The 24,625-nt window shown below is 43.4% G+C and overlaps 1 protein-coding gene across 1 annotated transcript in view; it reads right to left on the bottom strand.

Annotated features, from left to right (window-relative positions):
- Window positions 1-24,625, bottom strand: part of LOC311147019 (uncharacterized protein) — a gene marked incomplete at both ends in the record, with an annotated part of 50,684 nt that overhangs the window by 18,459 nt on the left and 7,600 nt on the right. Inside the window, 2 exons of the mRNA XM_084183627.1 lie at window positions 10,142-10,360; window positions 22,521-22,682. Of these exons, the coding sequence (XP_084039753.1) occupies window positions 10,142-10,360; window positions 22,521-22,682 (381 nt within the window). The remainder of the gene's footprint in view (window positions 1-10,141; window positions 10,361-22,520; window positions 22,683-24,625) is intronic.

Here is a 24,625-nt window from a genome sequence, read left to right as displayed (position 1 = left end):
GGACTGGCCTCCCTTCAGAGCCTGGTTCCTCTCTTGTTTTCTTCCTAGGTTCCTGCCTTTCTAGGGAGTTTTTCCTAGCCACCACACTTCTACATCTGCTTGCTCTTTGTGGTTTTAGGCTGGGTTTCTGTATAAGCACTTTGTGACATCTGCTGATGTAGAAAGGGCTTTATAAATACATTTGATTGATTAAGTCTCATAACAGGATCATTTAACTAACTATTTCAGTGTCTCTGTGCGTCTCCCAAAATGTTGTAATGCTTTTGGATCAAGAAACGGACAGAGTCCCGGTCTGCATAGTCAGGCCTTTATTCATTGAGAATTCTGCCACAAAATGGTCGTACAATATTTTTATACGCACACGTCATACAAAAATCCCACCCCTCTTTAAGCGGGTTGTAGTTTTCCACTTGAAAACTGCTCTCCTGACCATCAGGTCACACACACACACACACACACACACACATACATACATACATACATACATACATGTTCTTATCATAGTCTACTCCCTGCATTCCTCAGTTATCGCCGTTCTCACAATATTCTGACTGCCTCATTGTACTTCTAACTAAGCTACACATATTATCAGTTTATAGTCTTATGATTCTAACACTTTTCACACAGTTTCGGAGGGTAATAATTAGTCACTACTAAGAAAGTACTAATCATACTGAAAACAAGAACATTTCACAACTATATTTAAGGGTGGAACATATAGTCATTACTTTTAAGTGGTATATATTTTAATTTCTATATCATATCCCTCTTGACGCAGGGCTGCCCTACTGGGAGAGTCTTCATGAGCAAGGTAGTGATGACGGATGCGTCACTACCGGGATGGGGGGCAGACCACGAAGGGCGTACGGTGAACAGCGTATGGTCAGACTCTATGAGTACAGCCCATATCAACGTTCTCAAGCTCTACATTGTGTTACTAGCCCTCAGGCACTTCTGTCCATTCCTACAGGGCCAACATGTACTGGTTGTTGGAGCAAATCCGTCCTTATACTGATCAAAGAACCAAAGTATTTTTAGAGTTTCTGTAGAATTAAGATATACTTTATTACGATAGACAAAGCCGAGGTGGTTTGCAAAACATCTCCTTCTCCACCCCCCAGCTCTCAGTTTATATAGTCATTTCACACACACTTCGCTCAAAACCCCTCCCTCTTGGGCTCTCCCACCACTGTCTCCAGTTTCCACCTCCCGACTGCTCCGCCCACCTCCTCAGTCCATGATAGTGGCAAAATCTGACCTCTCCTCTCTGTATTCAGCTTGGAAACAATGGTGGTACAATCAATCAAGCCCTTGTCATGCAAAAATAATCATGTTCAGTTTGAACTCTGTTCAACCCCGGCTCACCCTGGCTTGACCTGGAGATTGATTGTTGGACATGACAGGTCCACGCTCAATCTCTCAAACATACCCAAGCTCAACCCCTCTCTCCCCTCCCGTCATGCTGTAATTAATCATGTTTAGTCTGAACTCTGTTCAACTCTGGCTCCGTTTTCAGGACTTTGTCTGAGGAGAGAGGCAAAAGGCAACAGTCTGGTTTCAGTCTCTGATTAGGTAGGACAGCCGTGGATTAGATAAGAGCGAGGAATTCGACCCGAGTTCAGATCCCCATTTCACACACACCCAGTGAGAGGAACCAATTAAGTTCTTGCCTAGCAACAGAGATGTACCCATGTTTAACCCTGGCTCCGTGTTCGTCATGTTGTGATTAACTTTGTTTATCTAAATGAAAAATCCTCATCATGGTCAGGTCAGACAATACGTCTACGGTGGCGTATATCAGCCGCCAAGGAGGAATGCACTCCCGTCAACTTCAAGATCTTGCTATGGAGCAACGAACATCTGTTGTCTCTCAGAGCAACACGTGCCAGTCAGACTAAACTCGGGTGCGGATTTACTGTCGCTGGGGAACCCCCTATCAGGGGAGTGGCAACTTCATCCCGAAGTTGTCGAGGAGGTGTGTGAATCACAACGCTCCTCTAGGCGTGGATGCACTGGCCCACAAGTGCCCAGTCGTGCTTCTGTATGCCTTCCCTCCCGTGGGCCTGATCCCCCCACTACTCTGGACAGAGTAAGATCGAACGGTCTATCCCTCATCCTGATAGCCCTGCATTGGCCTGGGAAGCCATGGCTGGCGGAGATTGTACCTCTCCTGTATGTGCAACCATGGCACCTTCCTCAGCGCAGGGATCTGCTATCCCAAGCACAGGGCAAAATATTCCAACCTCATCCCGAGTTGATGGATCTCTGGGCCTGGCCTGTGAGAGGTCCAACTTAGACTCAGTGGGCTTGCCTCTGAACATGGTTGCCACAATTCAGCGTGCCAGAGCCCCTTCCACAAGAGGTCTTTAAGACCTGAAGTGGAGGGTATTCGAGAGGTGTTGTGAGAGACGCGAGTTGGTCCCCTTTCAGTGTTCCATCCCTGCCGTTCTCTCCTTCCTATAGGAATTACTAGACAAGGGCAAGGCTTTTTCCACCGTTAAGGTCTGCTTGGCGCCGATCTCAGCCTGCCATGTAGGACTAGGTCTCCGTCCGGTCGCAAAGCCACTTGCAAAGCCACTTGCCACATGGGACTTGGCACTGGTTCTGGATACGCTTACAGGCGTTCACTTTGAACCCCTGAAGACAGTGGATCTCTGTAGCTCAGCTGGTAGAGCACGGCGCTTGTAACGCCAAGGTAGTGGGTTCGATCCCCGGGACCACCCATACACAAAAAAAATGTATGCACGCATGACTGTAAGTCGCTTTGGATAAAAGCGTCTGCTAAATGGCATATTATTATTATTATTATTAAGATGGTCTTATTAGACGGCCCTGTTGCTCGCCATGGCCAAGCGCGTTAGCAACCTTCATGCGATCTCGGTTCATCCTTCATGCACTCAGTTTGCCCCTGACTACTCCAAGGTTACGATACGTCCTAACGCCGCATTCATTCATAAGGTCATTCCCATGACTTATAGTAGTCAAGCCACTGACCTCTTTCCCTTCCACCCGCCGCCGTTCTCTTCTCCAGAGCAGCGGGGCCTTAACACGTTGAGTCAGGTGCACACGATGTGCATCTACATGGACAGGACTAGGCCATTCCGGAGTTGTGACCAACTGTTTATTTGCTTTGCCAACCCTGCTCGGGGTAGGGCTATGTCCAAACAAAACCTCTCCCACTGGGTAGTGGAGGCTATCGCCAAGGCGTACAGTTGTCGTGGATTGCAGTCTGCCCTGGGTGTCCGGGCACATTCCACTAGAGGAATTGCCACATCATGGACACTGTTCAGGGATGGATCAGGTACATTACCATGTACCACAACAGGCTATTGGAGCATTTTGCAAGTGTCCCATATTGAGATGCTGAACCGAGTCTCTGAAGGAGATGAATGAGAAAACTCACCAGGCACGACTTGTGTAAGAGGTAGTTCTTAGAATGAGGAAACAAGAGCAAGGCGGGGTGTTATATAGACACACGGGGCTTACACCCACAAAGCTCTGATTGGCCTGTTAGGCGTGATTGAATAAGAATTCAACCAATGACCCGCAAAAGAGGGCGTGTCCCAAAGTGAGATGTCTCTCTCATCTCCTTCAGAGAACTGCGGTTACATACATTCTATGTTTAGCAGAGATCTTCTGTGTATAAAGTGACACGGTAGGGAATAAACGCATCTAACGACGGACTTAGCTGGTCTGAGGCAGTCTGTAAATAAAGAGCATTTTCAAGTGCAAACTTTAATAACAATGGTTTTGGGAAACAGCTCTGAGCTTTAACGATGTTCCTTCGAAGGTTCTAACGATGAACTTAGCCTTAAGCTGCTTTTGGGAAACCGGGCCCAGGTACTTTGCCAGCCAGGAAAGGTAGAGGAGAACAGATAGAATCAAACACTTACTGTGGTAAACAGAAACTTCTGGTGGTTTCTGAAGCCAATGTGGCATGTTGAATTTATTTTCTTCCAATGAATTTGGCTCTAGCATTTGAACCGCTTTGGTAAAATCTAAGACTCTCTGGAGCATGAATGTGGTTTCTGTTCCCCTCTATGATGATCACAGACTGCATTAGAAGGGAGTGTAACAAAAACAAAAATTTGGCCCCCATGAGAATATAGTTGAAATAGCCCTTCTAAAGATAGCCTTTATGTATTTAATCTTGCTCTTGTGACTGACTGGGTTCGGAATAGGTGTCCTGCAAGTCACAAGACTGTGTTAGCCCACTTAGCTTAAGCCTATAGGGATAAGTTCAGGAAGTTCATGTAAAGGACGACACGCTGCCTGCTTAGCGAGTACCACTTCCCCCTGACTCAATTCATTTGTAGACTCGAACTCAGGACTTCTGCCTCGAAAACTAACGTGACCGCCCTCCTGAAGCATTCCAACCCATCGTGCTATTTAAACAGGCCTTCTTCAATTGCATAAGGAGCGACACTTCAGGCTGATGACTGAGTTTCAGAGATCCCCATCTGCTACACTAATATACACTGAGTGTACAAAATATTAGAAACATCTTCCTAATATTGAGTTGCACCCCTTTTGCCCTCAGAACAGCCTCAATTCGTCATGGCATGGACTCTACAAGGTGTCGAAAGCGTTCCACAGGGCTGCTGGCCCATGTTGACTCCACTGTTGTGTCAAGTTGCCTGGTAATGGACCTCTACTCCGAATAGTAGAGATCTGGTGACTGGGCAGGCCACTGCAGTAAGCTGAATGTACTGTCATGTTAGTGGAACCATTCCTGGACTATCCTAGCTTTGTGGCATGGGGCGTTATCCTGCTGAAGAAATCCATTCACACATGGATACACCGCTTCCATGAGGGGATGCACCTGATTAGAAATGATGTTCAGATAACCTGTGGCATTCAAACATTGCTCCACATTTATCAAGAAGCCCAATGTGTGCCATGAAAACACACCCCACACCATCACACCACCACCACCAGCCTGAAGTGTTGACATGCAGCATGATGGATGCATGTACTCATGTGGTTTTCTCCATACCCTCGTCCTCCCATCAGCATGAAACAGCAGGAACTGGGATTCGTCAGACCAGGCAATGTTTTTCCAATTCTCCAGTGTCCAGTATTTTTGTTCCTTAACCCACTGCAACTGCAGTTTCTTGTTTTTTGCTGAAAGAAGTGGAACTCTGTAAGGCCGTCAGTTGCCATAACCCATTATTTTATGGGTCTTTGGGCACCAATGTTGTACTGAACTGTAGCCATTCTGTTGCACTGCACAATCCCTGTCAGCCTCTTTTGTCCTCTTTCATCAATGACCCATTTTCAACCACTAGCTGGCCGTTGGCTGGAAGTCCTTTGGGTGGTGGGCCATTCTTGATACACACGGGAAACTGTTGAGTGCGAAAAACCCAGCAGTGTTGTAGTTCTTGACACACTCAAACCGGTGCGCCTGGCACCTACTACTGTACCCCGTTCAAAGGCACTTAAATCTTTTGTCTTGCCCATTCACCTCTGAATGGCACACATACACAATACATGTCTCAAGGCTTAAAAATCCTTATTTAACCTGTCTCCTCCCCTTCATCTACATTTATTGAAGTGAATTTAACAGGTCATAGCTTTCACCTGGATTCACCTGGGCAGTCTATGTCATGGAAAGAGCAGGTGTTCCTAATGTTATGTACCCTCAGTGTAAGTCTTCAAGATCCAGCAAAGTTACTTCCGTGGTTTGGTGATCCATGCTTATGTAATGATGTGTTAGTTTGACATGTGTTCATTTGTGTTAGACATAGTCTAGCTTCAAGCAGGGGCGGACTGGCCATTTCGGGCAAATTGTTAACATGTGACTGACTGGGTTAAGGCTGTGTTAGCCTATTGAGCTAAAGCCTAGGCATTGGTCCTGGGACTTGGATGGGTCTCTTCAAGGAGGAGGTCAAAGGGGGGTGAAGTGTAACACAGCTGGTTCGGTGAACACGCTTATGTGATGAGTAACTTTTCTGAGACCTGAAAAGTTGAATTGTCTGGTGCACAGGAGACCTGCGTTAGAACCCTATCAGTCAAACTAAAACATGTCTTCATGTCTCAGCTAAGGTTGCTCATCACATAGCCTTGTGAACGGCCTGATCCCGCAAGCTTACATGAATGGTTCGCTACACGTGGTAATCAGTCTGGTAATTACGAGGCTACTCATCACATGGACGGGTCACCAAACATCCTCTGTTGCACTCTCATTAAATGGGGTGCACAGATAATTCTGCTTCTGTTTGCCACAGAAAATGTTGTTGTTGTGCAGTAGGCCTCACTTACAGTATATTGGTGCCGTGATCTCTGAGTATGAGGTCAAAGGGGGGCGAAATGTAACCAAGGTGGTTCGATGAACCTTGCTGCAGACTTGAAGACTTATGTTAGCTTCCTGGACTAATCCCTATGGGCTTTGTCTAAGTGGGCTAACACAGTCTTGTGACATGCAGGAGACCTGGGTCAAAGTCACAAGATTAAGTAGGGCTATCCTTAGAAGGGCTATTCAACTATATTCTTATGGGGCCCAAATTGCGTTTTCTGTGACACTCCCTTCTAAGGCGAGCTATGATCATCATAGAGGGGAACAGAATGCAAATCCATGCTCCAGAGAGTCTTAGCTTTCAGGAATGCGGTCATAATAGCTTATAGCCAAAGCGGTACAAACGCCAGTGCCAAATTCATAGGGAAAATGTTTTCAACATGCCAAATTGGCTTCAGAAACCGCCAGAAGCTTCTGCAGAGAGTGCTTGATTCTATCTGTTCTCCTCTACCCTTCCTGGCTGGTAAAGTAGCAGGGCCCGGTTTCCCGATAGCGATGGAACTTAGGCTTTCGAGTATTTTAACAATGCATCTTTCCTACAACGGCCGAAGATGTAACATGCGTTTCCCAAAACACAACGCAGACAGAATGGTCGCTAAGTGCATAGTTGGAGCATGTGTCGATACTGATAGGATCGAAAGAAAGGAAGCGCTGCTCTCGGATCAGCTTTCTCCATTCAAATCTTTCCTTAACATTGTAATTATTTCACAATACTGACAACGGATCAGCTCCTAGAGAAATATTACCACCTACAGCTGCAAATATTGAAGCGGTTTATTCTAATGCTTACCCAATAACAATGCACTAAATCACCGATTTGGCACATCATTGAGCACATGTTACGCTACACATCATGAAATAAGTTGAGACAAATTACAGACAGTAGCCTACAAGTAGCAAAATAAAACTTTATTTATTGAACAGGAAATGTATTTCAATATGATTGAAATAGGCCTATAGCTTACTGTTTATATTTTTATGCAGTCATCTCGGTTTTAATTTGAAGCATCTTTTTAAACGTTGCTTGTTTGTATCAATTGCAAAGACATTGGCAACTTTGTATTTGTAGTCAACTTTGTTCTGAAGTTACCGGTTCACAGAGACAGATGAACCATGTGATTCTATGTTTAGCGGAGATCTTCTGTGTATAAAGTGACGCGGGAGGGCAAAAAAACGCAGCACTTACAGTGCCTTGCAAAAGTATTCATCCCCCTTGGCGTTTTCCTATTTTGTTGCATTACAACCTGTAATCTAAATGAATTTTTATTTGGATTTAATGTAATGGACATACACAAAATAGTCCAAATTGGTGAAGTGAAATGAAAAAAATAACTTTTATCAAAAAAATCGAAAAAGTTAATACCGGAAAAGTGGTGCATGCATATGTATTCACCCCCTTTGCTATGAAGCCCCTAAATAAGATTTGGTGCAACCAATTACCTTCAGAACTCACATAATTAGTTAAATAAAGTCCACCTGTGGGCAATCTAAGTGTCACATGATCTGTCACATGATCCCAGAATATACACCTGTTCTGAAAGGCCCCAGAGTCTGCAACACCACTAAGCAAGGGGCACCACCAAGCAAGCGGCACCATGAAGACCAAGGAGCTCTCCAAACAGGTCAGGGACTAAGTTGTGGTACAGGGTTGGGTTATAAAACAATATCCTAAACTTTGAACATCCCACGGAGCACCATTAAATCCATTATTAAAAAATGGAAATAATATGGCACCACAACAAACCTGCCAAGAGAGGGCCGCCCACCAAAACCCACGGACCAGGCAAGGAGGGCATTAATCATTGCTTTAAGAAAAAAATAAGCAAACACGTTTGGTTTTCACCAAAAGACATGTGGGAGACTCCCCAAACATATGAATAGTTATGCACGCTCAAGTTTTCTGTATTTGTGTCTAATTTCTTGTTTGTTTCACAATAAAAAAATATTTTGCATCTTCAAAGTGGTAGGCATGTAAATCAAATGATACAAACACCCCAAAAATCCATTTTAATTCCAGGTTGTAAGGCAACAAAATAGGAAAAATGCCAAGGGGGGTGAATACTTTCGCAAGCCACTGTAGCTGTTCTACGAGGGGTCTGAGGGAGCCGTTAGATTACGAGCGTTTTCAAGTGCAACTTTAATAACAATGGCTTTGGGAAACAGCTCGGAGTTTTAACGATGCTCCTACGAAGGATCTAATGATGAACTTAGCCTTACTTAAGATGCTCTTGGAAACCGGGCCCAGGATGTTGTCTCTGGTTTTGAATCTGAATTTAGAGAACTGAATTTGAAAACTGAATCTGAATGCATCTGAGAAGTTGAATATATGAAACTTTGATTAACTTGAAATTATGGTTTGTAAACTTGACAATAGCTGCAATATCTACCATATTGAAACTGAATATATACAATATTGCATTAGAATATTCAATTGACATTCTTTTTTTTAACTGAATGCAATACTCATTCAATTCAGTTTAAAATCATGAAATACACATTTGATTTGTGCTTTAAACAGTCAAAAACATTCAATTCAAATGCAATATCCTAACACAAAATCAAAATAATAAAATTAAAAAACAATTTCTGTTTGCGCCGAAATCACTCCATACTTGAAATCTATTGGAGGGATGCGACACCATTCTTGCGCAAGAAAATCCATAATTTGGCGTTTTCTTGATGGTGGTGGAAAACGCTGTCTCATGCGCTGCTCCAGAATCTCCCATAAGTGTTCAATTAGGTTGAGATCGGTTGACTGAGACACACACAACAAACACACATACAAACACACTGTCATGAATTCAGCCGAGGTTGCCCCTCCTCCTTGCTCGGGCAGGTTTTGGCGTTCGTCGTCACCGGCTTACTAGCCACTACCGCTCCATTTATCATCACTCCATTTGTCTTGTCTTGTCAATCACACACACCTGGTACTCATTCCCTCATTAGTCTGTGTATAAGTGTTCCCTCTGCCCCCTTGTCCTTTGTGAGTGATTGTTCGTTGTGAGAGTGAGTAGCTCGGTTGAGCTACTCTTTACTTGTATGCAGCCAAAGTTGATTTTCCCTTGTGCTAGTTTCGTTCTGTCGTTATATGCGCTACATTATTGTACACTGAATAAACTCTTGATTTCGGTGATTTACCTCCTGCGCCTGACTCCGTCATTCACACCTCATCACACACACACACAGGCGCATAACTTGTGGGGGGGACAGGGGGGTCATGAACCCCTCAATATTAGAGACCGGTCAATTTGACCCCCTCAATAATGTACCATGATTCATTTAATTGATTTAAAATTATTTTGTGGCTTTACACAACTCAATTCCTAATTTGATGATTGGATTCCCTCTCCGGTCCTCAGAGGCTGTGGTTTGTGAAGGGAAAGAAACTTGAGCACGGCTTGTAAGGAGAACGGAGAAACACGCAATATCTCCTCTCTTTCTCTCTCTCCCCTCTCTCTTCTTAATAAACCCTCAAATATGTGGGCTAACTTGGATCAAAGAAAATAGTGCAGTCAAATTGAACATGGTCAATTCATAACCACTAATAAGAATTATATAGAAAATTATATTTTTTCTACCTACTAGGTAAAACAAAATGGTCCCTAGTGGTTCAATAATAAAATAAAATAATTCTTACTTTATTAATTATCACTACATTTTACTATGTAATTGTTAATATGAATATGAAGAATAGTCTAGAACTAAAGGAGTAATGGTAGTTCATTTATTCATTAATTATTCATGTATTAATACACAGGAAAGGAAGCTATATTTTCACTGCACCATTCAGGCAACATGATCATCACAATAGTTAGAACAGAATTGATGACGGGAGAGGCTCCTTACCTTCTCCTGGTACTGTCGTCGGGACGAGTCCAGGGACTGGATGAGTGCGGTGGCGTGGCCTATGAACACAGCATAGCAGGTGGCCCCGACGATCATACTGAGCATGGTGAGCCAGATATCAGACAGGCTCTCTGGGGCCTGCCGACCGTAGCCGATACACAGCATGTGGCTCATCGCCTTGAACACTGCAAACGAATACAGCTCCGACCAGGTGTCATTCTGCAGAGAGTAAGAGAGAAATTAAACAGAAAACATTTTAAATATGGATGAAAGACAGAAGAAACACATTTGGGGAGGAGAGAAGATGGAACGGAGGAAGTTGGTGACAAAAATGGACAGGGAGAGAGAGACCGGGAAGAGGGTAGGAGATGGAGAGGACAGGAAAGGGAGAATTAGGGACAAAGGGGACAAGGAGAGGAAGTTGTATAAATGAGGACTCAGGGGAGAGAAAGAAAGAAAGAAAGAAAGAAAGAAAGAAAGAAAGAAAGAAAGAAAGAAAGAAAGAAAGAAAGAAAGAAAGAAAGAAAGAAAGAAAGAAAGAAAGAAAGAAAGAAAGAAAGAAAGAAAGAAAGAAAGAAAGAAAGAAAGAAAGAAAGCGAGACAGAGAAAGAAAGAAAGAAAGAAAGAAAGAGAAAGAGAGAGAGTGATATTGGGGGAATCCTGTGAGCCCTAATCAGTGAGAGGTAGAGGTTCTGAGCTGATTTCCACAGAGACTTTAAAGGAAAATTCCACCCCAAAACTCTCTTTTGGTTTTTGTTTAATTAGTCCATTGTTGACATTGTCCCAAAACGTTTTGCTTGTCAGCAATCAAGTTTTCAAGATACATATATCATCCCCGTATGGCGATGATTTCTGTATTTTTAAAGTTACATATCTTGAAAACTTGATTGCTGACAAGCAACATTTTGGGCTATGTCATCAATGGACTAATGAAACAAATACCAAACGTTTTTTTTTGTTTTTTTTCTTGCAGTGAGGGATGTTTAGTCTACAGAAAATATCCAGTAAAGAAGCAATTAAAGGGCATGTCCTAATAGCTTGGCCAAGTCCCAATACATTTGAATAGCTTCCTTTCCTCCTTGTTGAATTCTTATTTGAATTGCATTGACAGCTGAAGAGACAGTGATAGAGACCGCTACAACCCTTTCATCTGTCTGTTAGTGGAAGGAAAGGTCACAAGGAAAGGAAGCCAGCCAGTCCCACTTCACTCCATACTCCCTCCCCTTGGCCATAACCCTTTGCCGTTTCCAGATCTGAAGCGTCTGGATAGGTATAAGCAGTGCAGTGGTGGAGCTTCAACCATATTGCTAACACTTTACAGATCTGCAAAACATCAAATGGATATGGTCAAAGGGAAGGACTAGGGGGTGAATTGGGACCGGCTGATAGTGTTGGAACATAGCCCCTATCCAGGGAGCCTCTGATGTCAACAACTCCTTGTGCCCCACTGATAAGCAGTTCAGTTATCCATTATTCCCACCAAGCACACAATGTACTGTACAGAGTCAAGGCCTCCATAGATTTCTTATTTTCCACCCCCTTCTCCACCACCCACGACACACAGCAGAACAGAACAGGGAAAGGTTACAGCTAGAGGCTGCAGTCAACATTTTCCACTTGGTCCTGCTCTCCCCTCCAGACTGCATTCAGTGGTGCAGGTTTAAATGTAATTGACTATGATAGAATAGAATAGAATAGAGAAACTTTATTGGGGAGGGAATTTGTCTTGCACGTACAACAAACCTATTCTGTTTCTCCTCTTTGTTTTTAACAGCTACAGGTACACTCTACTACTGAAACAACATACATTTTACAACAGGTGGGTCTAATCCTGAATGTTGATTGGTTAAAACCGCATTCCAGCCGGCGTCTATTCCACAAGTTAACACCGGCTAAATCTATGACGTTAAAATGCCTATTTAGTCTGTTCCATCTGACTGCGCAATCCACTGTCTCATCAGCCCAGCCAAGCAATTTATAAACTTGATCTCCACTATAAAAAGCATCTAGACATTATCTCACATTTCTTTTAGACTAACATTTCGTTTTCAACAGCGGAGATTTATATAAACCAACATTTGCAACATTGTTTCAATATTCAAATTCGATCTCCTGCTGTCCCATAGTAATGAATAAGTCGGGGCGAGACAGACAGGCAGGCAGCGTTTCTCAGCCAGTCGAAATCATGAATCAGCTGACATAATTTTTTGGGATATATACAAATACATTTAAATTGGAAAAAGGTCAAACGAAACGAAGAGTAGCTAGTTTGCAGTCAGTTTGAAGTGATTGTGTTAGCTGTGTTGTTGGCTAGCTCCTCTGAACAACAATGTCCTGACGAGTGAGCACATTTTCTATGACAGGTGAAATCGCACCTCATTAGCTCATTGTTATGGATGTATCCAAATAAATATCACTAGAAAAAAGCTTAAGCAAATGCAAATGCAGCTACTTTGCTGTTATTCTGGCTGCACTTTTTGACGTGACTGTAAATTAGGCTTGGTTGGCTAGCTAGCAAGCAAGGATAAGAACATTGCCAGCCAGTATGGCAATGGAACATTTAGAACCAAAGATTGGGTCGCGTTCATAGATACAGAAAAAAAAGACTGAACGACTGGGTTGTGTCTCTGGCAACCGAGTCGATAGAATGAACGACCAGCCAGCTTGGGTAGCAACCCTAGATTTGTGTCGGGACTATATCTTGTGGAAGGATGAAATAGTATGAATAAATTAATCCAAATAACGTTTTGAATGAAAATATGTCAATCATTACTTGAATATGTTGGTAACCTGTTGTATAAAAGTGATAATGCCCTCAAAGCCGGTGTTTGGAGGTCCTTTTTTCTGGATCTTTGTAGAATTCTGACTCATTTTGAGTCACACAAATTCGTGTGTTCTCTACTCCGACTTTTAATACACAGATAAAAGGGGAAACCTAGTAATCTCTCCTTCTTCAGTAGTAACGGTAGCTAACGTACTTTTGTACATCACGCTGTTCCGTACATTTGACCTTATTTTAGTGCCCCAAAAACATAATACTTCCAGGTCAACTGTTATATGAATACCATTGTAAAGCAGAATTTCTCCCCTTTCCAGCAAAGTCAATGACGAGACCTTCATGCTGCCCGTCTCTGCATGATCGAAGAAAGCAATGGAGCTCCTCTGGGTCTTTTTAAAAATGGCGGGTGGGGAAGTGAAAGCTACTGCGTCATAGTGAAAGGGGGAGATATGTCGTGTGGGGAACCGGCTTTTTTCACCCGATTTGTCCAACTTATTACCTGTAAAATGTAAATAAAACACGATAAAGAGTTTATATAATGTCTCATTACATACCTATTTGAAGGTTTGTGTCGAATTTGAATAGGGTTTTTAGGGCGGCGCTACATTTATTTTCACAATTAAACTGTGGGTGTCATGGTTTTTGAGAGCCATGATGGCTCTCAGTGATTAGGCGAAAAATTAACAATTGATTGAATTAACTATTGATTCAGGCTCTGATCAGTCCCTACACCCAAACGAGGGCATTGCGTTCATCCACCTCTGGCCTGCTGGCCCCCCTACCTCTGCGGAAGCACAGTTCCCGCTCAGCCCAGTCAAAACTGTTCGCTGCTCTGGCACCCCAATGGTGGAACAAGCTCCCTCACGACGCCAGGACAGGGGAGTCACTCACCACCTTCCGGAGACACTTGAAACCCCACCTCTTTAAGGAATACCTGGGATAGGATAAAGTAATCCTTCTACCCCCCCTTACCCCACCCCAAAGAAAAAAAAACATATTGTAAAGTGGTTATCCCACTGGCTATAAGGTGAATGCACCAATTTGTAAGTCGCTCTGGATAAGAGCGTCTGCTAAATGACGTAAATGTAATGTAAATGATGAACTCACCATTGATAATTTCTTGTTTTTAGAAGCACTACACCTGGTGGAAAGAGGCTGTACGGCACAGAATTAGTTGAATAATGCGTGCCGTACGTTATGTTGTGACATGTCACACTTTAACGTACAGTGTCAGCGGGGTCCGTTTTTTCAACTTTTCTCCAATACTATTGGGCCATTACCATGTCAATCAACGCTGAATCGAAATTTAGTTCACACCCCGGATTTTGATGCTAACACAGTCGCTACAGTCCCATTAGTTTTCATTGTAGGCTCGTTTCAATGCCGCGGTTGTCCACATTCTTCTTCTTCTTCTTCTTCTTCTTCTTCTTCTTCTTCTTATGTGGACTTTATATGTCAGTTGGCAACCAACTTTAAGGTGCATTACCACCACCAACTGGACTGGAGTGTGGACCTCAGTTCATCTTTCAATCACCCACGTGGGTATATGCTCCTAAAAACCAATGAGGAGATGGGAGAGGCGGGACTTGCAGCACGTCACGTGTCAAAAATAGAACCAAGTTTATTTTATTTATTCTGTTTTAGCGCCTGGCTACGCAGACGTTCGTTGACGCGCATGAGCAGTTTAGATGAAATGATTGAATAACATGTATGTGTACATTTACAGTGAGGGAAAAAAGTATTTGATCCCCTGCTGATTTTGTACGTTTGCCCACTGACAAAGACATGATCAGTCTATAGTTTTAATGGTAGGTTTATTTGAACTGTGAGAGAGACAGAATAACAACAACAAAATCCAGAAAAACGCATGTCAAAAATGTTATAAATTGATTGGCATTTTAATGAGGGAAATAAGTATTTGACCCCTCTGCAAAACATGACTTAGTACTTGGTGGCAAAACCCTTGTTGGTAATCACAGAGGTCAGACGTTTCTTGTAGTTGGCCACCAGGTTTGCACACATCTCAGGAGGGATTTTGTCCTACTGCTCTTTGCAGATCTTCTCCAAGTCATTAAGGTTTCGAGGCTGACGTTTGGCAACTCGAACCTTCAGCTCCCTCCACAGATTTTCTATTGGATTAAGGTCTGGAGACTGGCTAGGCCACTCCATGACCTTAATGTGCTTCTTCTTGAGCCACTCCTTTGTTGCCTTAGCCGTGTGTTTTGGGTCATGCTGGAAAACCCATCCACGACCCATTTTCAATGCCCTGGCTGAGGGAAGGAGGTTCTCACCCAAGACTTGACGGTACATGGCCCTGTCCATCGTCCCTTTGATGTGGTGAAGTTGTCCTGTCCCCTTAGCAGAAAAACACCCCCAAAGCATAATGTTTCCACCTCCATGTTTGACGGTGGGAATGGTGTTCTTGGGGTCATAGGCAGCATTCCTCCTCCTTCAAACACGGCGAGTTGAGTTGATGCCAAAGAGCTCGATTTTGGTCTCATCTGACCACAACACTTTCACCCAGTTCTCCTCTGAATCATTCAGATGTTCATTGGCAAACTTCAGACGGCCCTGTATTTGTGCTTTCTTGAGCAGGGGGACCTTGCGGGCGCTGCAGGATTTCAGTCCTTCACGGCGTAGTGTGTTACCAATTGTTTTCTTGGTGACTATGTCCCAGCTGCCTTGAGATCATTGACAAGATCCTCCCGTGTAGTTCTGGGCTGATTCCTCACCGTTCTCATAATCATTGCAACTCCACGAGGTGAGAACTTGCATGGAGCCCCAGGCCGAGGGAGATTGACAGGTCTTTTGTGTTTCTTCCATTTGCGAATAATCACACCAACTGTTGTCACCTTCTCACCAAGCTGCTTGGCGATGGTCTTGTAGCCCATTCCAGCCTTGTGTAGGTCTACAATCTTGTCCCTGACATCCTTGGAGAGCTCTTTGGTCTTGGCCATGGTGGACAGTTTGGAATCTGATTGATTGATTGCTTCTGTGGACAGGTGTCTTTTATACAGGTAACAAACTGAGATTAGGAGCACTCCCTTTAAGAGTGTGCTCCTAATCTCAGCTCATTACCTGTATAAAAGGCACCTGGGAGCCAGAAATGTTCAAATAAACCTACCATTAAAATTATAGACTGATCATTTCTTTGTCAGTGGGCAAACGTACAAAATCAGCAGGGGATCAAATACTTGTTTCCCTCACTGTATTTTGCAACACGAGCATTGTGGTCAGCATGTAAGGCAATGTTTCTTAAACTTACAGAAGGAAGAACAATATCTCCAAAACTAAATATAAGTGTTGATATTAGTTGGCAGGGGTCTTTACTGTTACTTTTTCTAGTAGATGTTTTCTAAGACCCCTTACCATCTGCTTGACCAGAAATCAAAGCCTTTGCTTATTCCACATTTTTAGGATGGGAAAATTGTGGAAACATTAAAATATACGCCTTAATTTCTAAAGAATATAGACTCTTAGCTTTCATTTGACACCCAATTTGACATGCTCCTATAAACTTCACATGTTGGTGCTCATGAGTCATTTCACATGGAAATGACCTTTTACTATGTCATAACACACTGCACGCCGTCCCCACCTCGCTATGTAGACCTACCTTTTACAAGGGTCCCCAAGGGTTCCTTCCTACTGAGCCTTGCACATAATAATGGATGAACACAATGTGACTCATTCATCTTATTTAAACATCTGCCTCTGATTCCAATTGCAAGGTCGAATCCAGTGATAAAAAATTGTTTTTGATATAACTCCAAACCTTAACCCTTACCTTAACCATTCTGAGTTAATGCCTAACCTTAAGAATGTGGAGTTAATGCCTGAACTTAACCCTAACATTAAAAATGCAGAGTTAATGCCTAAACTTAACCTTAAACACTTTGACGTTTGGAACAACTTCCAAATTTGACATTTGAGAAACATGGACGAACGTCTAATTCTGACTTGAGACCGTGAGAGCTGGTAGGAATATCCTGCAGTACAGTATGCTTTGGAAATGCATTATGATTTCACACCATGTTTGTGTACATGTGGGAATTTATTGTGCCAAGCCAGCATCTCAGCTACATGAGTAGTCATTGATCTTTTTTCCTGTTGAAGTCAGAATAAATATTGTTGTCCCATTACTGTGACAGCTCGACTTTGTCTCGGGCCTAACAACACCCATGGCAATATATCCTCCAAACACCGGCTTCTCAGGCATTATCACTTAAGTAGAACCCTGGGCACTATCTGATCCATATCTAGGACTTGCTGTATTAAAATGGTTCGAGTGGAAAGGAGAGAGTGTTTTACTCAGGCAATAAAATAGAAGGAAAACAGATTCTTAAAATAACCGTTGGCCCCACTGCAGGGGCTGGGGCTAAATGGTGGATGTGAAAACAGAAACAGAAACAGTAGAGTGAATAATGGATGAGTGATGAGCACTTTGGCTTGGAAATAGCACAGGCAGCTGAGAGAGAGAAAGAGACAGAGAGGGAGAGAGAGAGAGAGAGACAGAGAGAGAGAGAGTGTGTGTGAGTGAGTGAGTGAGTGAATGAGTGAGAGAGAAAGAGGCAGTCTATCCTCTCAGGGGTTAACCACACTGGAGCATACAGGATCAAAGCGATACATGTATAAAAAATCTGTTCAACTATGAAACGGATGCCATATCTCACCAAGTGAGGCTCCACTTAGACTTCCTATGGACTATGGGGAGCTTCCCCCATAGTGTTCAAACCAATTTGGTTCTTTCCCATCAGAAAACACTTCTGGGATAGGAGGCTATATGCTCAGGTTATGAGAGCCTGGCTTGGAAGTACAGTAGTAGGTAGAGGAGAACAGGATGTCATTGATGACATCGGGGTCTCCTTGAATCCTTAGGGTCTGTGTCCCAATATTTTTTTACGTTTCTTTTCTTTGAGACGCTCTGCTGGCTCACTGTACACAAGTAGTATGTCCAGATCATACATAAGCTATACCCGATCAGTACAGTCGACCTCACCGCAAAGGAACTGGGTCATAGCCAACACAGACAAACAAAAGAACCCAGAACCCAGATATAGATGTATGTTTGCTTTGCGCTGGCACATTCTCATACATTTTCCCTTTCTCAGAACAAAAAGGGGGCCAGGGCTTTGCTTGGACTGGCCGTGATAGGCACGTAGAGAGAGACAGCCAATGAGAGACGATCGACACGTGTGGTTGGGGAGCAATAAGCTGAGCAAATATCAGCAGATACAATACAGCACATTATGAAGCCTTGTCTGCAGCCAGGCAGTGACAGCCAAGCCATCTCTCTCTCTCTTTCTGTCCCCCCCCCCCCCCCCCCTTATCGCTCTCCCTCCATCAATACCACTGGGAGGAGAACACTACACTGTAATATATTTGTTTAATCTGTGAGCAGAAGGCCAGACATCCTCTTTTCAGAGCCCATCCATTCCCAGCACCAGAGGAACGGTGGCATTCTTTTTTCCTATCTATCTCTACCTCTGCCAAATGATGATGGGGTCTGTAGTGTGGGAGTCTGGTCCCGTTCGTATGGCTTCAGTCTTTTCTCATAAAGCCTTTTTTGGAAGGGAAACAGCAGCTCTAATGGATGTGTCTAATAGGGCCCTTTGGGTTCCACAGAGGAGCAGTAGAGTAGATAAGACCAGAGAAAGGCTATTATCATAACATGGAACTACTGAGCTCCACATGCACTGTGGTAGAAGCTTAGCTAACCTTTCTCTGTATATGATGAATTTGCTTGCCCATACGCTCTTTATCATATACGTAGTCTATATAAAGTCCCAGAGGGAATCTACAGAGGGGTTTGTTCCCATGTTGTTGTTAGTTTCAATATGTTGTTTTCTGGCAAACCCTAGTTCTCCATACGCTAGAATGAATTGGCTTGTGGTGCAGCAGGGCTAGGGGAACAAGCTCCAGCTGAGCGCTGTTCCCTTAACGAGAATGGCAGCCCTCTAATTGACTGCTGTGGAGCAGCAGGGCTAAGCCTAGCCAGCACGAGGAACGCTAGCTAGGGGAACAAGCTGCAGCTGAGCACGGTTCCCCTAATGAGGGTGTGGCAGCCCTCTAATTGACAGCCTAAAGACTTATATGTGTGCAGCGCTCGTTTTGGGGGAGAGCACATGTCACGTGAGGTATTGCTAGGACCGATATGATTTGCAGCGTTTAAGCTTTTGGTTAGTTCTGTTGACTTTGTTTTGTTTTCTATGTTTAAAATCTGACGCTGTAGAGCAGGGTTCTTCAATTCCGGTCCTGGAGGGCCGAAACACTTCTGTTTTTTATTTCTACCTGGTAGTTAATTGCACTCACCTGGTGTCCCAGGTCTGAATTAGCCCCTGATTAGAAGGAGAGGATGAAAAACAGAGGCGTTTCGGCCCTCCAGGACCGGAATTGAAGAACCCTGCTGTAGAGCTCTGAAGGAGGCAGGATTTAATTGGCCTTTTCTTAATAAAAGCCTCTTTGTTTGCACTGCGCTCCTGTGCCTTTACCTTTGAGTCATTGCCTATGCCGACCCCCTAGACCAGCGTTTCCCAAACTCGGTCCTGGGGACCCCATGGGGTGCACGTTTTGTTTTTTGTCCTAGTACTACAAATCTGATTCAGCTGATTGCACTGTCACATGGCTACAACAGACCAGCTAATGGGGCTAGATATGATCTCTTCCTTTGTCTCTTTCAGACAGTGAAAACAAACTCATTATGTCTAATCCATTCACTGATTTCAAACGACTGTTTCCACTCAGTACATGTTGGGGGTCTGATCGCAGTTAATTATGTAGTGTTAACTCTAAATTCACTTTAGCCCACCCTGATACTGCAATTATGTGGAAACAACATTGATTCAACCAGTTTTTGCCCAGTGGGATAGACTAGTTATTGTATATGCAGTAACGCACAAATAGAGGGCAGTGGTGGCTGGTGTTACTTTAAATCAGAGGACGGGCTCATTGTAATGGCTGGTATGGAATAAATGGAAATGTATCAAACATATGGTTTCCATGTGTTTGATGCCATTCCATTAATCCATTCCAGCCATTATGAGTATTCCTCCCTTCACCAGTCTCCTGTGACAGAGACTGTTGTCTCAATGAAGCAGTTTCTCTAAAGGTACACGAGTCTCTGTATATCTTGCCCAGTCGTCTCAATGAAGCACGTCTGTTCTTTATGGTAGCGTTTAGTCAACACCAATAATTACAGTTCTGAAAGCCTGACTCTGTTTGTTTGCTCCTGCTGCCGTTATCATTACCCATTTAGCCCCTTCACTCCTGTGACGCATGGCTCTTCTCTCTGCTCAGGAAAAACTAACTCTCTCTCTCTCTGTTAATCCACAATCCCTCCCAACATATAATTAAAATTGATAGAACGGACTAGAATTGATCATCGTTCCCTGGTGGTTGTAACATCCGTCTATTTAAAATGTTCAATGAATCGATGCTTAATTGCCTCGGTAATTGCTATTGTTCTCTTATGGGGACAGCCGAAGAACCCTTTTAGGTTCTAGATAGTGTATTTTGGAATTATACGGCTCTATGACTGAATTATTCGCCTTCAAAAGGGTTACAACCCACCCGCCCTCGCCCCCATCCGCCTCACCTCGCCCTCCATGAGTTACTGCCAGTGGACCCTCCTGACACCTCCACTGGCCTGTACTTTAGCGTGTGTAGGTCTAGTAGTGATGATGGATGTCCTGGCTGCTACACAGTGGCTAATGTTACAAGTTGCCAGCCACTCAATAGGGGGGAGGTCTCCGGTGGCCTCGGGGGACACTGCATCCTGCCAACCTGGGCTGCTCGCTGCAGAGTGATGGCCCTCTGGAGAGATCCTGGCCTTGATTATATAAGGTGGGGGAGTAGGAGGAGGAGGAGGAGGAGGAAGTCAACGGCCTGCCAGAGCTAGGCTAGCTGTCAGGTTGGGAGAGATTGTCGTGTGGGAGTTTATACAGTATACAATACAGTCCTCAGGTCCCCTAGGTGTCTATCATAGAAGGATAAACTCTGAGTTTTTACTTTGAGTTGGCCAGACAGAATGCCTGTATTGGGGTGTCATAGGAATGGCATGAAGTATCTGTCAGAGAATGTCATGGAGGTATATTACAGTCTGACATCCCACTTATGGGAACTGACAATAACGCTCCTGAGAGGTGGAGATGTGATGTTCCGAACCTTTCATTAGAGAGAGTGTCCTGGCCGATCCACATGATCCCCACTGTTCTCATCACATTCTCAAACAAGCCTGCAATACTTCCCAAGGTTGTAAGATTGGGAAGCAGAGCCAAAGTCGTATTCACCTTTCTTAATCAACTGACCTGATTTTAAACATCAAACAGATTAAAACACAGCACAGATAACAGTCTAGCATAATTCAATCAAACATCACAAACCAAGAGGGATTCGTTCCTTCACAACTAAGATGAAAGGAAAACACAAATGTTCTCCTCTCATTGCTTAAGGCCCACCGGGGGATTCATTTGATGGGGTATTAGTTCTGTACATTGATAAAAAGGAACACACTTTAACATCTTCTCTGCAGGAAAAATGTTGACTAACAGAAAATGTACGAGATTTACAGGCCCAATGACGGCAGGGGAGCAGAACCCAATCCGTTTAAAACCCCATTTAGAGCTGTGCCTCGTGGCTAGGGCCTGGGAAACGGGGCAATTTTTCATGGGCCTGTAAAAGGCTGGACTGACGGATGGACCTACACTCTTGGAAAAAAAGGTTCTATATAACCTAAAACTGTTCTTTGGCTGTCCCGATAGGAGAACCCTTTGAACCCTTTTTGGTTCCAGGTGGAACCCTTTTGGTTCCTGGTAGAAGCCTTTTGAGTTCCATGTAAATCCCTTTCCACAGAGGGTTCTACTTGGAACCAAAAATGGTTCTACCTGGAACCAAAAAGGGTTCTCCTATGGGGACAGCTGAAAACCCCTTTTGGAAACCTTTTTTCTAAGAGTGTATAAACAGTGGGCTTTTATCTCCCAGAGAAGAGAGACAGGAACAAAGGAGCCAGCTGCCCGGACACATTCCCATTCCTCCCTTTCACCCCTTTAATCTTTCCTGTCATCGCCCCACCCCGGTGCGAGAAAGAGAGGGAGGGAGGGAGAGAGGGAGGGATGCGGAGGTGTGCAAATCATGTCTTGTTCTCCTTTTCTTTTTCACAGCTTTCCCTCGCTCATTCTTAGATGGCTCTGATGGCTGTGTCTGGTTCACTGGCTGACTGTTCTAACAGGAGACAGTTCAAAGAACCATCAATATAACTAATCATTGGATTGATTTCTAGTTAAAACACATTGATGTGTTTTCCCAATAAGCCTTCATTAGGAAGCTTTCATCAAGAGCAATATGATGAAGGTCTTTTGGGCAATCGATAAATCAACAACAGTATCTGTATTAAAGCGAGCGAGTGTTGAGCCTATCTTATGAAATGCCTCTGTGGTTACTAAATACCACTGATATGTGTATTGTGTAAGTGTGGGAGACTATTCTTATTGATTCATGAATAAGAATTGATTAATGAATGGCTTATGACTGATGTTTCCTATGGCCTCTCTACTTGTTGGTTTTACTTATGAATGTAAACGATGTCATTAATCAAACACATACCACCATCTTGTTGAGGGAGACCCAGCAGTCTGAGGGGAAGTCCTGCAGCATGGGAACCAGGAACTGTAGACAGCCATCCCAGTGACACAGCAGCAGCATCATACCAATCAGGTTGAAGATACGCATCACCGCACTGGCCAGGTCATAGGTCATATGGAAGATCTGAAACAGAGATAGAGACAGAGAATGAGTTCAAGTGGAGAGAAAGGATGAGAGAGAGAGAGAGAGAGTGTGTGTGTGTGTGTGTGTGTGTCTGTGTCTGTGTGTGCATGCGTGTGTGAATGTGTGCCTGTGCAAGAGAGAGAGATAGAGAAGCAGAGAGAGAAAGAGAGAGAGAGAGAGAGAGAGAGAGAGAGAGAGAGAGAGAGAGAGAGAGAGAGAGAGAGAGAGAGAGAGAGAGAGAGAGAGAGAGAGAGAGAAGAAGAGAGAGAGAGAGAGAGAGAGAGAGAGAGAGAGAGAGAGAGAGAGAGAGAGAGAGAGAAAGAGAAAGAGAGAGCGAGAAAGAAAGAAAGAGACAGAATCACAGTCACAGAATTCTTAAAGATTTCCTGTTTAATTTGAGATTTCCTGTTTAATGCAAATTTCTCTAGTGATCAAGATGACAAGTCCTAGAAGCAGGATTAAAGAAGAAGACTCCAGTCAGCAGCACCATGTTGCCTGCTGTTCCCTTGGACCGTACCAAGCATGATTAATGAAAGAGGAAAGACAGCTTCCCATCAGTCGGCCATCAGACACAGCAGGGACAAAGCAGACATTTGTTACAGCCAGATACAAAACATCAATCATCGTTCCTTCCCATTTCCAGGAATCTTATAACCGGGATTTCTGGAAAACCTGGGAATATTGGGAAAGTTATCAGGATTTTGCAACCCTACCTGCATGTCACATTATACTGGCATGCAAAGTGATGTGTAATTCCTATTGGAATCCAGACAGAGTTAGGCTATCCAACAGTTTGACTTTTTATTCACCTGCAACCTGCATTCAGAATGACTGCCAGGGTTAGGAACATTGTGAGGAGACTACCTAAGGCATTTAAACTGGAACAACAATTTCAGTAAAGGGTGCAAAAAATCTAACTAATTGATTGGATTAGTTTAGTTTAGAAAAATGTCTGTTATTTATCTTTGTGTAGCATAAGATTAATCAATCAATCAATGTAAATGCATAAACACAGATATTTAAAACAATTCTAAAAAATCTACCTGCAGGGGAGCATGCTGGAAAATATCAGAATGATAATGATTATGGTACCAATTGGCCTTTTAGGGTGCCACCACAGTGACAAAGCCGTTAGTTCCTTTTAAGTGGCAAAAACATAATTGTACTTTTTGGTGGGTACAAATATGTACCTTCTTCAATACATTGCTTTTTTGCTAAGTAAAGGTACAGATTAGTACCATCGAGAGTTGAGGGTCCACAAAATATGTCTGTACCCTGGGAAACAGAAATGTACCTTCACCGTACGTTGAGAGCGGGAATGTGATGATTGTACCTTTATTTTCAAAATATTGGGTATAAAAATGTACCATTACACTAGATTATCCGCACATTTACCCTAAAAGGTACCGTATAGTACCATGTGAGATCATATGTGTATCTCTGAAGGTAAATTATGTGTATTTTGATCTTTGTACCCCAGGGAACAATACTGTACCCTTATTTCTTAGAATGCAGTGCCAGAGCCACAGTATCCAGAGTTCTGCTAACTCGGTTTAAGATATAGAATCCGAATGAGCAGCATGTTAGCACCAAAGGTACCAAGACAATTACATTCTACAGAGAATGCAGATTAGAATGTTACTTTAATGGAACGTTTGGTGCCAACATGTAACTGACTGGCAAACTGTATGCCTCTAATCAGCACCATGGACAGTATCAAGGTTCTTACTGACTTATGAGAAATCTGAAAACAGATAACCAAAGGGAAGCAGTAATAGAAAACAATGAGGCATATTCTCTGTATTTTTGTGTGAAAATGTAATCACTAGAAGGACTTATTCACTGAAGCCCTCTAGTCTTCCAAACAACATTTTGTTTTGGTGTGTAAAACAATGAACACTCACATAATCAATTGGAAGAGTGAATAACAACAACAAAAGCAA

This window comes from Coregonus lavaretus, assembly GCF_964263955.1.
Source record: "Coregonus lavaretus genome assembly, chromosome: 19".
NCBI lineage: Eukaryota > Metazoa > Chordata > Actinopteri > Salmoniformes > Salmonidae > Coregonus > Coregonus lavaretus.
Note: the sequence above shows the minus strand (reverse complement) of the source record. Positions and strands in the feature narration are given on the sequence as shown.